The sequence below is a fragment of the Cuculus canorus genome, chromosome 3, assembly GCF_017976375.1.
Source record: "Cuculus canorus isolate bCucCan1 chromosome 3, bCucCan1.pri, whole genome shotgun sequence".
Lineage (NCBI taxonomy): Eukaryota > Metazoa > Chordata > Aves > Cuculiformes > Cuculidae > Cuculus > Cuculus canorus.
The window spans coordinates 43,647,937-43,661,417 of NC_071403.1; the positions used below are offsets into that span (position 1 = coordinate 43,647,937).

The following is a 13,481-nucleotide window of genomic DNA, read 5'->3' on the forward strand; positions in this document are numbered from 1 at the left end:
CGGGGATGGGGAGGTGGGTTGCAGGGGAGGGTTGCGGGGTGGGTTGCTGGGGAAGGCTGCGGGGTGGGCTGCGGAGGGGTCCGGGAGAGGCGGGGCGAAGGGAGCCCCCGTCGGGCGCGCGGCCCCGCTGAGCGCGCCCCGCGCCCCGCCACCCGGTCCCGCCGCGCCGCGCCAGGCGCCTGCGCACTGCAGGGGCGCCAGATTTGGCGGGAGGGGGAGTGTCCAAGGGCCCTTTGTTTGATGGCATCTCTGTTTACAGAGTTTACTCTTTAATCTCAACCTGTTTCCTCCTCCTCCTCCCGCGGCTCCTCGGCACTCCCGTGCGCGGCGGCGGAGCGCCTGGGCGCAGCCCGGCAGCAGGGCGCGGCGGCGGGCGCGGGCTCCCCCGTCCTCCTCCCCCAGCGGCCGGTGCGAGGATGGCCCGGAGACCCCGGCACAGGTAACCCGCTGCCCCCGGGCGGGGGGCGCAGCCCCGCTCCGCTCCTGTCAGACGGGGCGGCAGGAGATCACCTCGCCGGCTGGACGGGGCGGCGGGCAGCCCACCTCGCTCCGCTCACCTGGGCTACTCCGCTCCCCGAATGCCGCGAGAAGAGTTCCCCTCCTCCGGCGGCGCCGGGAGAGCCTGGGACCGCCTGCCGCGGAGCCGCCCCGACGGGGCGCGCGGGTCCCGCGCTGCTGGGCGCCGCGGCGGGGAGCTGGGACGCGGGGCTGCGGGGAGCCGGGACTCACTCGGTGCCCGCGGGGAGACGGGATTCACTGTGCCCGCGGGGAGCTGGGACTCACTCGCTGCCCGCCGCGTCCCGCAGCGGCACGGCAGGGCGATGCCGGGCGGGCTCAGCGGCGGCAGGTAGCGCGTCCCGTCTCGTTCATTCATTCATTCACTCCCGGCAGGTGGGCGGCGGGCGCGGGGGCTGGGCTCACTCTCTTTCTTTTTCTTATTTCTTTATCCTTATAGCGGCGGCCCCGCTGCTCTCGGGAGCGCTGCTCTGCCCCGCGGCGGTAATTGCGCCCTGCGGGGCTTTGGCTTTTTCCCGGCGGCGGCGGGGGCTGCGGCTCCGACGGGGCGCTCGGGCTGAGCTGTCACCCGTGCCCGCCGCGCTCCCGGGGGCGGTGGCGCTGGGGGAACCGCGGGCGGGACGGGACGGGGCGGCAGCGCCGCGTGGCCGCCTCTCCGCCACCGCTGCCGCCGGGCGGCCGCACGGAGCGGGGTTGTTGTCTAATTAGCCGGGGACGGCGGGTCGGACACGTGGAGGCTTTTTTTTTTCCCTTTCTCTTTGCAGCCTGGCATCCTCCTCTCTTCTCCTCCCCTTCGGTTGAGCTGTGACAGAGGAGAAGGTCGCGGCTCTGCCTTTCCTTGCCTGGCGGGACTGGGGACTTCGAGGGGGTTCTTTTTAAGGGAGAGAGGGGCTCGCGGTGCGGGAGGAGGCACCGAGCGCCGGGCTGCAGTTTCAAAGTATCAGAGCGGAGGTGTTCGCTATGAATCACCCGGCGCGGCTCTCCCGAAAGAGAACGGGCAGCCGCTGCTGGCCTCGCGGGCGCCTCCCGCCGGGACGCGGCGCTGCGATGCCCCGGGCCGGGCGCGGGCTCCGCCGCGGGAACGGGCTGCGGGGCCGGTGCCCGAATTCTTTCAATCACGGTAGCAGCAGCGAGTCATTTCCTCTCCACCCCCTCCTGGTTCTCTCTCTCTCTCTTTTTTTTCCCCTTTCCTTCGCCCCGTGTTTCGTTACACAAGCCGGTTGCCCGGGCGAGAAGCGCAAGCGCTGCTGCCGAGGGGCTCCATCCCTCCGCCCCGGCGGCGCTCCGCAGCGCTGGGGTGCTCCGTGCCGTGCCGCTCGTGGGGAGGCTTAGGGCTGCAGCCCCCAAGAATAAAAAGTTTTAGAGCGGCTGGCTTAGAGAGCTACCGAGAGTCCCGAAATTCCACCCAGGGCCCTCTTCTCCTGCTGGAGGACACAGGTAATACAGCGGGGTTTGCTCAGTTCTGCGGTGCCAGCGAGGCCCCGGTTGTTTAAATAAACCGGTTACATGACTGGCACCGCACTTCGGTCGCTTTAACCCGTTCGCTGCCGGCGTTTGCCTGGAACTCGCCGCCGCGCGGGGAGCGGCGCTGATGGATGGAATAGCCGGCGCTTTTTACTGTCTGCCAAACTCACTTTCGAAATGGAAAATCGAGACACAAAGCTTTCTTTGGCATACGGGCAGCTGTAGCCTTGAGAAGAGGAGGCTGAGGGAGACCTTATTGCTCTCTACAACTACCGGAAAGGAGGTTGTGGAGAGGAGGGAGCTGGGCTCTCCTCCCAAGTGACAGGGGACAGGACAAGGGGGGATGGCCTCAAGCTCTGCCAGGGGAGGTTCAGGCTGGATTTCAGGAAAAAGCTTTTCACAGGAAGGTTCATCGTGCACTGGCAGAGGCTGCCCAGGGAGGGGGTTGTCTCCGTCCCTGGAGGTGTTTAACAGACAGGTAGACGATGTGCTCAGGGACATGGTTTAGTGGCAGACAGGAATGGTTGGACTCGATGATCCTGGAGGTCTTTTCCAACCTGGTGATTCTATGATTCTATGTAGCAAAGTGACTCTACTACCCGGAGCTGTGTTTGCAGCAGCTGGATCTTGTGAGCATCGCTCGCAGTCCTGGGTGGCTCCTGCTGCCAGCGAAGGATCCACGCTCACCTCAGCGTGCAGGGCTGGAGCTTCGGGCAGCCCTATCCCCCATCTGGGCCGGGGAATAGGGAGGGAACCGTGGGGAGGAGTTGGGGCTGGGTGGGTGAGTCAGGGGCCACCTGGCAGAGACTCGGGAAGGGCCACACACATCACGGCAGGCTGTGGAAAACTAAGTACGTGGAGCATAGTTTTCGTGGCACACACCACAGGCCAGAAAAAACAGGGCTGGAGATGTGAGGTGTGATTAGCCCTGTGCGCTTTAAAATATATGCTTAATAGCTTGCATTTTGGAGGTGTTTCCATCTTGACTGCCAGTCTCTGTGCTTCGCTGCAGCTTGGTTTAAGAAGTGATCTCCTGAAAACAGGTTGATGGTGTAAATGATGCTTGATAATCTTATTACAAAATAACTTTATTTTAGTGTCTTAGTCATGTCTTAACGTACCACCTGATATATCAATTTTTTAGTGTTGTAGGATGATATTTTCTCCTTTCTAGCACTTGCAGTGCTTAGAGGACACCTTAGCTGAGGTGTCAGAACTGCTCCTTGTATCCTAAAAGTTGGAAATAAAACGCTGCCTGCCATAAAGACAACTCCTGTTGCAAAACACTCCTTTAGTTTTAGTTAACTGGGTAGAGCAAGTGTTGTTTGTGAAGAGTAATAGAGTCTTTTTTACCCATAAATAGCCTCTGGGGAAATCCCTTAGTCATGAATTAGGTGAGGAGCAGAGTATTTCAAAACCAGTTTGAGGTATTTAGAAATGGAATAGAGGTAATAAAGTCTTGAGTTAAGGAAACGGAGAATATAAAAGGGTTCAGTCATTCATTTGTTGGTTGCAGGATATCAAATATGCTTGTGCTTAGCCTGTGTCTGTCCAGGCAGACACATTTTATATTAGAGGTTATTGCATGTTAATGCTACCACTTTATGGCTTTACTTAACCATAGAAACTTTTGCCTTCACATACGGGGTCCATAACCATATTCTTAAATGAGGTTATTATTGGCTAGCTTTTGTATTTATGCACACTTTGTTTTATTTGGGAACTGTGTAACTGTCTGTTCTGTTAAACATGCAAAAATGCTAATGTTTTTCAGAACGTGTGGCATGAGTTAAAGATTTTGAACACATGCTTGTGTAATGGACACAGCCTCTAGTTCTCTTTATTGTCCCAAACATTGTATTTTAATTTGAAACCTTCATTGGCTGAAAGTTTGCCAAATGTGTAATTCACCACTGATCTAACAGTAAGAGCAGGTCTGAACATGCACAGTAATACGAAGGTTGCCAGCCCTTTGCTTGTATCTGTGGATACCAAAAACAGCAGAACCAGTTCAGAATACTAGAACAACAGAATGCAGAACAAAATCTTGTTGTGCAAGTTTTAAAACTTTTATCTGTGTAACCTTTGTAAGGATTGTAGTCGGGTTTTTGTGCTTTGGAATTAAGTAGCTCGAGTCCTCATGTCCCACTCTGTGTCTCCCTGTGTTTCCTTCTGCAGTATATATAGTAGTGATGATGACGAAGAAGATGTTGAGATGTATGATCATGATTATGATGGTCTACTTCCTAAGACTGGAAAACGTCACTTAGGAAAAACCAGGTGGACCCGCGAAGAGGTAAATCAGACTGATTTGTTCATCTCCTGCTTGTAAAAAGACAGAGAGAACGTGGATCATGTTCTTCTTGGAGTTAATTATCCGCAGGCTAACTTCACTGACATTCCTATGTATTATTCATTCCTATGAATAAGGACAACAGCTTTGACCCATTAGCTACATTCAGTGTTTTATTTAACTTTTAGGGACACTCTTCTCTATTAAATAAAACACATAACCCACCTTTTTTTTATGTCCACTGAGGTCTGTATTATAGGTACCTGAATCTCTGTGTAATGCCTGTTGGACAAACAGATTAGGAGTCATCTGCAGAAATGCTTGATTGTTACTGCTGCCTCTTTTTGTTTGAAAACAGTTGCTATGCGAGAACTGACGTGTGTTCAGTGTCCCACAGCAGCAAACAACTGTGGCAGAAACTACTGCAGTCCTTTTGTGCCATTTGAAGTTTGCACTTTAATTGCAGAACTACAATTCTGAGTGGAAATAAACTAAAAGCTGGAAAAAAATCCAGCTGTACTTAAATTGAGCATTCAAGATGTATTTTGCTTTTGAAGGTCAGAACATGTTTTAGTCTTGATACCCCTATACTGACTTTACGGGTAAATTGCGGTATCAGACTCCTTCGCCAGGTGGATATCCTGTGGCCACTTAACTGGTTTGAGTTTATTGTGAAATACATTAATACAATTCTTAAGTTATGTTTTGACTTTCTCTAACAACGTATATTGATATATAAACAGTGGCAGGTCACCTCTTGCAAGCATTTTTTTATTTGTTTAAATCATAGTCTGCTCCTGCAGAGACGGCTGTGGTTATGATGTGGCCTGGAAGGAAGGAATGGCCATGGAGCCTGATGGGCACTTTCCTGTCACATGAACTGGGAGCATACTGGGAGGCGCTCATCGGGGAAGGGGAGGGTTGCTCCCCTCCTCTTATCTCTTGGGGCAGTTCTAACTTGTGTTACACTATCTCAATCATTCCTAGTGCATGAGATTGGTTTCTTTTGTCTTTAGGTTCTATATTTCTGGCCTTATAATTAAAAATACTGGGGAAAATTTCTTGGTATTGCAAGCATGCAGAAATCCCTCACAGTCACCAGGAACAAAAAAGAGCCATTAGTTTTATTGTGCGTTTATTCTACACAGACAGGCAATAAGCAAATTACTGGAACTCCCATTACTTGCAAGACATATAAAACTTCAGGCTGTGACTTTCGGAGGTCCCCAGAGAGCTGGGTGTCTGGGTGTTACTGAATCTAATTGTTGTTCTGATACCTGGCACCAAAACATCCATACTCTTCTGTAAATCCAGTTCAAGAATAACAGTTACATAGCTCTGAGTGGTAAAATGGGAATGTATAATACAAGTCAAAGAACAGCACAGAAAAAGTCAATCTTTCTCCTGCAGCAGAGTAAAGAACCTACCAACATCCATAGTAGTAGAAAAATCTCAAGACTTAGGCAATTAAGATATGATAGGACTACAGACCACCTCCTGTTACTTTCGGGACACAGAATTAGATGTATAAAATGCTGGAAGGAGGCTTTTTTAAAAAAAAATGTATTTCGTTTGCTTTATAGGAAATTGCAATATTAATTATGTCTGCTTTTTCAATGATTCAGGATGAAAAACTGAAGAAGCTTGTGGAGCAGAACGGCACAGAAGACTGGAAAGTCATTGCCAATTTCCTTCCTGTAGGTGGATATTGGTTTCTGTTTCCAGTTCTAGTGACAACTCTTTATCAGTGGTTTCCAAGTAAGGGGAAGGGGAGTGGTTCTTTTATAGTTACATTTTTGTAGGAGATATAAAACCTCTGCAGATGGAGACCTCAGAAATTTAGTTAAAATATTGTGGAAACCCTTGCCTTTAATTTTATTTTGACTTCTCAGAAAGGGTTGGTATGAAAACAGACAAGCAAAAATGGGGGGTTGGCAGGGTCTTGCACAGTAGATGGGCAGTGTGACACTGAGACTTAGCACTGAAAAAATAGCTTTGATGAATTGTATATATGGTTTAAAAGAGAATTGCTTTTGTGAACACTTCAGCTGTCATAGAAATACTGCATATGAAGGCATGACAGCTATTGTGGCAGATGGCGAAGATTCAGTTTGTGTCGTTCTGGTGATACAGTCATCACTGCAGGAATGATGGAAATATTATCTAGCTCAGTGAACAAATTGGTAGTTGAGCACCTTCTTCTCAGACCTACTGTAGATAGGAGTGTTGTCACTCTACATTCATGTTTTCTAAAGGATGATCTGCATTGTGTATTTTACATTTCACTAGAACCGGACAGATGTTCAGTGCCAGCACCGATGGCAGAAGGTACTAAACCCAGAACTTATCAAAGGTCCGTGGACTAAAGAGGAGGATCAAAGGGTAATCAGTTTTCCTTTCAGTCTGACTTATGCCTTACTAACAAATGTGTTGGGGCGAAACACACGGAGACTTCAGTGGTCTCAACACTAACATGGCCAGAAGCAGATTGATCCTGTAGTTTCAATGCCTAGTATTTGTTTAGTTTGCTATGCAAATTAATTCATGTTCCTTTACAGCACTGGTGGAAATGCAGTCTAGAAATGTCTTAACTGTTGCCAGATTTTTCCTTTTGGGTAATAGTATAAGTGGGAAGTGGGGAACTTTAATTGTGTGTTAGTTTTACCATGGCTGTTTTGAGAAATGTCATTGAAAATATTGCTCCAGCACAGAAAAAAATTCATTGATTCATTATGCATCATTAAATACAGGCAGTTTTTATGTCCTTCTTTGAAGGTAATAGAACTCGTGCAGAAATACGGTCCAAAGCGCTGGTCTGTCATTGCTAAGCATTTGAAGGGAAGGATTGGAAAACAGTGCAGGGAGAGGTGGCACAACCACTTGAATCCAGAAGTGAAGAAAACCTCCTGGACAGAAGAGGAAGATAGAATTATTTACCAGGCACACAAGAGGCTGGGAAACAGATGGGCAGAAATTGCAAAGTTGCTGCCTGGACGGTAATGACATATACCTTTAGCTCTTAAATAGGAAAACAGGAAAAAGCTGCAGGTCTGAGCAGTTTGTTTCAGTTGCCTTGGTCTTCACATTATAGATAAAAAAAATTTGGAATCAACCTGGAAAGCTGGTGACATTGATGTGTGTTTTTCTTAGTGGAGAACTGTGCTGTTTGGTCAGGACATGGAAGAGTACGCTATTTTTACAAGCTTTTGATGTTTGCCATGGGTAATAAAAAAATGAGTAACTAGAGCAAGACCATAACAGATTCCGAAATGTCTGTGCAATCGAATTTGTGCTTGCAATAACTGTCAAAATTCAAATTGATTCAACAGTGAAGTATCAGGGTCTGCAAATGGAACATAATTTGCATTCAGCTAAGGGTATACCTTCAACATGAAATCCAGCCTGTTTATTCAAAATTAAATGTAAGAGAAGGCTGCTTCAACATTTGTAATCTCTTCTGAATCATCCAAATGATTTTGGCCTGTTAAAAATCCGTGTATAAAACAGGAGAAACTCAATTCCTCAAACTTCGGTCCTGGAAGTACTTGTCTCCTTGAAAACTTATGCACAGCTTGCATATAATTTCAGAGATTTCATGTCTCATTTGCTGTGTAGTAAACGTGACTCAACATAAAGTGTAGTCAAGGAAATAATGTAAGCAAGAGAGAGGATACCCTTCCCGTTTTTATTCCTCGTATTTAGAGAAACATCTTCAAAATCTAAATAAGTCACCTAAGATCATGATAGCCTTTTGAGCAGGCATTCCCTAGGCTGCTCTCACTTTCTAGAAGAAAATAAGAAAGGAATTGCCTCTTGCAAAGTTTTTTTGCAGCTTCCACACATCATAGATACTTCTTTCAATGATACTGTGTGGTGATGTTTTTCAAATAGAAAAGTGTGTTTCTAAGCGTACTCTTCAAAAGTCTTGCAGACGTGATAAACTTGCTTTTTCTGACTCATTTATGTGAATATTCAAATCTCAGTTTTTCTGCAGCTAAGAAAAAAATCACAACAGCTTTGTTTACTGGATTTTTGTGTATAGCATGATGTTGTCATTGTCTAGGTGGTCAGTTGGGAAGTTGCTTGGAAATAAATCTTTTCATAGGTCTTCTCCACAGACTTTCTTTAAAGCAGTGAGATATAATGGAAGTCCACTGCGTTAGTAAGACTTAGGAAGATGATGTTTGGAGTCCTTTAGGGTGGCCTCAAAGGGGTGTCAACCTTTGCTGTCACCTCACCTCACAGGAGTGAGGTAAAGCTGAAATTATCAGTTTCTTACAGTTTGAGTACGTAAGGCTTAGAGGTTGCTTTAAAAAGTGCATAAACAACCACAATACATTTGTCTTTTTCCCTACCTTTCTTTACTGAGCTTCTTTCCTGAGAAGCTGAGGGTAGCATTTGTAAAGGTGCAGGCAGGAGGTAGGTCAGAGAACAGCTTGAGGTTTAAACAGAAATGCCAACACCAGTTTCCTGCCCATTAATCTGTCTGAATTGGAAATGCTTGTTTTTAAAACTCCTCAAACGCATGTCTTTGTGTTGCAGAACTGATAATGCTATCAAGAACCACTGGAATTCCACCATGCGCCGGAAGGTTGAGCAGGAGGGCTACTTGCAGGAGTCATCTAAAGCCTGTCACTCTTCAGCAGCCACTGGATTTCAGAAGAGCAACCACTTGATGGCCTTTGCTCACAACCCACCTTCTGCACAGCTGCCAGTAGCCGGCCAGCCCCCACTGAACAGTGACTATCCCTACTACCACATCTCTGAGCCACAAAACGTAAGCGCCTGAAAGTGTGAGGTGACTTTTGTTGTGCTTTGTTGAATAGGTGGGTGCGCTTCAGCCATAGTTCATTTCAAGAATCACAAATGTTTTTCTCCCAGACTATTATGTGTTTGATGTTAGGCAAGGGCTTTTCTGACTTTGGCTTCATTCAATGATGAAAATATGTACATTTTGAACTGATTGCTGGCTTTCATGTGGTAGAATTGGGTTCAACGTTTTTAACATCTTGTAAGCAGTGAATGTGTTTTCAGTATTGTTTCTTACAGTGGTGAATATTACATTGGTTGAAAATCAGTTGAATCTGATTAATTCTGTGTTCTATGTCAAAATCTCCCACGTTTGCTTCAGTAATACTCTGTTCGTGAGCTGCTTGTCAGAACCAAGTAAACAAATATTGGTTTTAATTTGATTCCTTTTCTATTAATGATTAATAATGAAACAGGCTGCTTCTTCAGATAGTTACATTGTAGAGGTTTACATGATAATAAATTGCATCTTTTGCATTTTCACTTCAACTTAGAAAAATCTTACAAAAGCATTTATAAATTATTCATCTTTTCTTGCTCAGGAAGGGTAGCTATTTCATGTATTGATTTTCTTTTTTTCCTCTGTAATGCTCGTTGTCGTATTCCTAAAAAAAATTTTTCTTCTAAACGTTGTTGGGGTTTTTTTGCTATTGCACTGCCATAGATTGCAAATATTAAGTACCTAAAACCAGAGTATGTTTACCAAAAGTTCACAGTGCAGGCAGACAATGTGATAGAAATAGTAACTTTTAGTGTCTTTTGCTTTTTGGCTTAGGTCCCTGGTCAGATCCCATATCCAGTAGCACTGCATGTAAATATTGTCAATGTTCCTCAGCCAGCTGCTGCAGCTATTCAGGTAGATAACTTGAATCTCATTTCAAGAGTCAATTTGTTGAATATGTGATATGTCAAAATGCAAATGTTGTACATTAAAGAAACGTTTTAATGTAATAAATGTGAAGAGAGAAAATGGGGAAGGTGGGGGAGTTCTAATGTGGCTAATAATTGCTTCTTCTGAAGTAGATTTAAAACCCTGCAGTTGACATCTAGTGTGATAGCTTTCACTTTCTCCAGTTCAAATGTCTATACTGTCAGCAAGGACTTTGGTAGTGGAAAACACAATTGACGTTTATTTCATCTTTGAGTCTAATTTGCCTATTATAACCACAGGACGGCAAGCCATAAGCATTTTAGTTGCTACATCCTATCAGACCTTTATCTTTTCTTTTCCCTTAACTCTTAATTTCAGAGACACTATAATGATGAAGACCCTGAGAAAGAAAAACGAATAAAGGAATTAGAGTTGCTACTAATGTCGACTGAGAATGAACTGAAAGGGCAGCAGGCATTACCAGTAAGATTGTCACTGTGTGCTTGGATGGAGGGATAGCAGCATTACCCCAGTGCTTGTCTTTTTAACTTTTTACTCCCCCTCTGCCTTCTATACTAATCAAGGCTCTATATTTCCGTTTTAAAAGGATGAAACATAGCACATATATAATTTGTATTTGCTTCATAAATTCTTCTATGGAAAAAAAACCCCGAAACAATTTGTAGGTATTTTACCCCACAAAGTGGGGGATAGGCTGGCCTTTGTAACATGGTGTGATATTGGAAACACTATGATTGCACAAAAATGAGAAATTCCACAGATCTTAAGTCAGTGGGATCTTAATTTCTGAAAGTGTGCAATGGTTCATGTGATGAAAATGTAGTGCCTGTACATTAGATTTTTCTCCTCTGTTGTGTTCTTTCCTTCAGCTGTGTTTTATATGCTTTGTAAGCTTCAGGCTTGGTGCATGTTTGACAGCTCGTGTTACTTCTCCAGATAATGTTAGATTCTTCATAACTGCATGTGTGGAGCAAATGCTGGCTATTACTGAATTCTTGCACTTCGTTGTATTTGCCATTGGATGTTAATGCGTGAAATCCCTTATGTAGTTACTTAACACCATCACCAAAGCCAAGAATCCCCAAATCATTTTTGAAGATAGGTGATAGCCAGCAGATTCTTTTTTTGGGTGATATTCAAATTAGTAGTAAAACAACTGCATGCATGATACGTTAGTTTGGCCACTTTTTAACTTTAGTTAGTGTTTTGCAATTTCTTCTGTTGCATGATCACACTGGAAAGAAACTTCTGTTAATTTGTTCTTCTGCTTTCCTAACCACATTGATTTGACAGCCTCTTCATTGCATTGGTGTAAGCTGTAGCATTAGACAGGGACAGAAGAAGAAAAGGAGATAAGCAAACAAAAGCAACTCTAACTCTTAAACCTTTTAGCCTTCTACAGTGCTGAGCGCTCAGTAGGGAAATACTGCCGTTTTTTGCTTCTCACAGAAAATGACTTGCAGACATTTTTTGAGCTTTTGCAGTAACACGTATGAATTGATTGTGTTAGTATTTATATATGCTCATAATCCTGGAAGTAAATGATGAGGTAATTTTGGGATAACAAATACAATGCTGATATTACTTAAAACAAGATCTTGCACTGATGAAAGGAAACATCTTGACAATTGTTTCATAGGCATAAGCTTTTAGATGATGATGCAACTACTTTTATCTTTCCTCCAGTGGCATCTGACACCTTGTGCAATTTCATTGCTAAGTTCCTTCTGCCTTTTTTCCCCCCCTTTTCTGTTTTTTTTTCTTCTTCCTTTAGACACAGAACCACACATCAAACTACCCCAGCTGGCACAGCACCACAATTGCTGACAGTACCAGGACCAGTGGTGACAATGCACCTGTTTCCTGTTTGGGAGAACATCACCACTGTACTCCTTCTCCACCGGTGGATCATGGTTGCTTACCTGAGGAAAGTGCATCCCCTGCACGGTGCATGATTGTTCACCAGAGCAACATCCTGGATAATGTTAAGAATCTCTTAGAATTTGCAGAAACACTCCAGTTAATAGACTCCGTAAGTAGACTTGCTGCCTTAGGTGTATTCATGTATGGTCAAAGAGTATGGGGAGAGGAACTGTGGCTGTCCTAAATGGGTTTCATTTTTTTTCTGAGTAACTTCTGATTGCTACAAGACCTGAAGTTTAGCTTCTGACATAACAAAATGTGGCTGCTTGTAAATTAAACTCTTAAATATGGATGCGTATGGTGTTTGTGGGTGTCTCCCTTTTCTGCTACATCTTGGTAAGGGAGTGTGATTTTTAGGAAACTGCACAGTAGGACCTTGAAATGATCTCTTGACATTAAGTCTTCTTAAAATAGAATCAGAAACACCATGAAAGATTTTAAACTATTAAATTATACTTATTTATATTTCGAGTGACTTATGCCATAGGTTTATGTGTGGCTGCTCATGTATCTGCATCATTTTCTACAAGTTTTTATTGTACTCAAAGGAGTTTGCTGTGGTGTATGTGAAGAGCTAGATATACATACATATTTTAAATGCTGAGTAGGTGACTTGACATTGACATGAGCCTTTTCTCATGGTGGTCTCTGGGATACTACGTGTAATAGAAGTGGCACATTGAAATATGTATGTTGGTGGCACCCTTCTTCAGCAACTGAGGTGACTGCTTCACGCAGTGTCACATCCTATTTAGCACATCAAGGGCAGGCATGCACATTAGGAGGAGACCAGTCTTGGTTTAGAGCCCAAGGCATGCATTTTTTCATAGTGAAAAGCACTGTCTTCATACCAAGAAGAAAACCCTGGGCAAGCACATAGTAAGGGCATCTTCTGACTCACTGTTTCTTTAGGGACTCGGTTGCCAGCAACACTACTAGGATGTTAGACAATTTGGTGTAATCAAGGTGTATATTGAAAACACAAATAAGTGTTCACAATGATACTGCTAAAAGAAACAGGGTCAAGCTTAACTGAACTGGGAAAGACTTTGGTGGTGGTGATTACAGGTATATTCTAGCGCTGTATTTTCATGAGGTGGCACTATACACTGTCTTATAGCTCCGTGCCTCCCACATTGTTTCAGGATCCTTCATCATGGGGTGATCTCAGCAGTTTTGAATTCTTTGAAGACACAGACACTTCAGCTAGCAAAGCTCCCTCAGGCAAAGTGGCGCAGCTTCAGCAAAGAGGGGCCAGTACTTGTAGACCTCAAGGACACCCCATCACAAACTTTCGCAAAATCATGTCAAGTCAGGGTTCTCCTGGCTCACCAAAGTCCTTATCTGCCTCACAGGGCAGCATGGCTCCGTGGGTCCTTCTTCGCAAAAAGAGAGGGCACTCCAGCCCCTTAGCCAGTGGCCACAGTAGCACCTTGGTCCTAGCTGACGTCAGGAGCTCAACTCCTCCTAAGTGCTCCCCTGTCAAAAGCCTGCCCTTCTCTCCCTCGCAGGTAGATCAAGACTTCTGCACAGATGTTACTAATTCTCAAAAGTCACCCCAGCCTTAACAATTTAGAAACTAAT

The 13,481-nt window shown here is 45.1% G+C and overlaps 1 protein-coding gene across 4 annotated transcripts in view; it reads left to right on the forward strand.

Moving 5' to 3' along the window:
• The first annotated feature begins 237 nt into the window (after window positions 1-237).
• Window positions 238-13,481, forward strand: part of MYB (MYB proto-oncogene, transcription factor) — a 28,344-nt gene continuing 15,100 nt past the window's right edge. Inside the window, exons 1-9 of one of the 4 annotated variants that reach the window (XM_054064090.1) lie at window positions 238-439; window positions 4,159-4,276; window positions 5,899-5,970; window positions 6,563-6,655; window positions 7,049-7,269; window positions 8,816-9,050; window positions 9,858-9,938; window positions 10,332-10,436; window positions 11,749-12,006. In XM_054064090.1, coding sequence (XP_053920065.1) covers window positions 417-439; window positions 4,159-4,276; window positions 5,899-5,970; window positions 6,563-6,655; window positions 7,049-7,269; window positions 8,816-9,050; window positions 9,858-9,938; window positions 10,332-10,436; window positions 11,749-12,006 — 1,206 coding nt within the window. In that variant the 5' untranslated portion in view covers window positions 238-416. Of the gene's footprint in view, window positions 440-740; window positions 848-4,158; window positions 4,277-5,898; window positions 5,971-6,562; window positions 6,656-7,048; window positions 7,270-8,815; window positions 9,051-9,857; window positions 9,939-10,331; window positions 10,437-11,748; window positions 12,007-13,481 lie in introns of those variants that run through there. The other 3 variants (XM_054064087.1, XM_054064089.1, XM_054064088.1) reach the window with 3 other exon arrangements.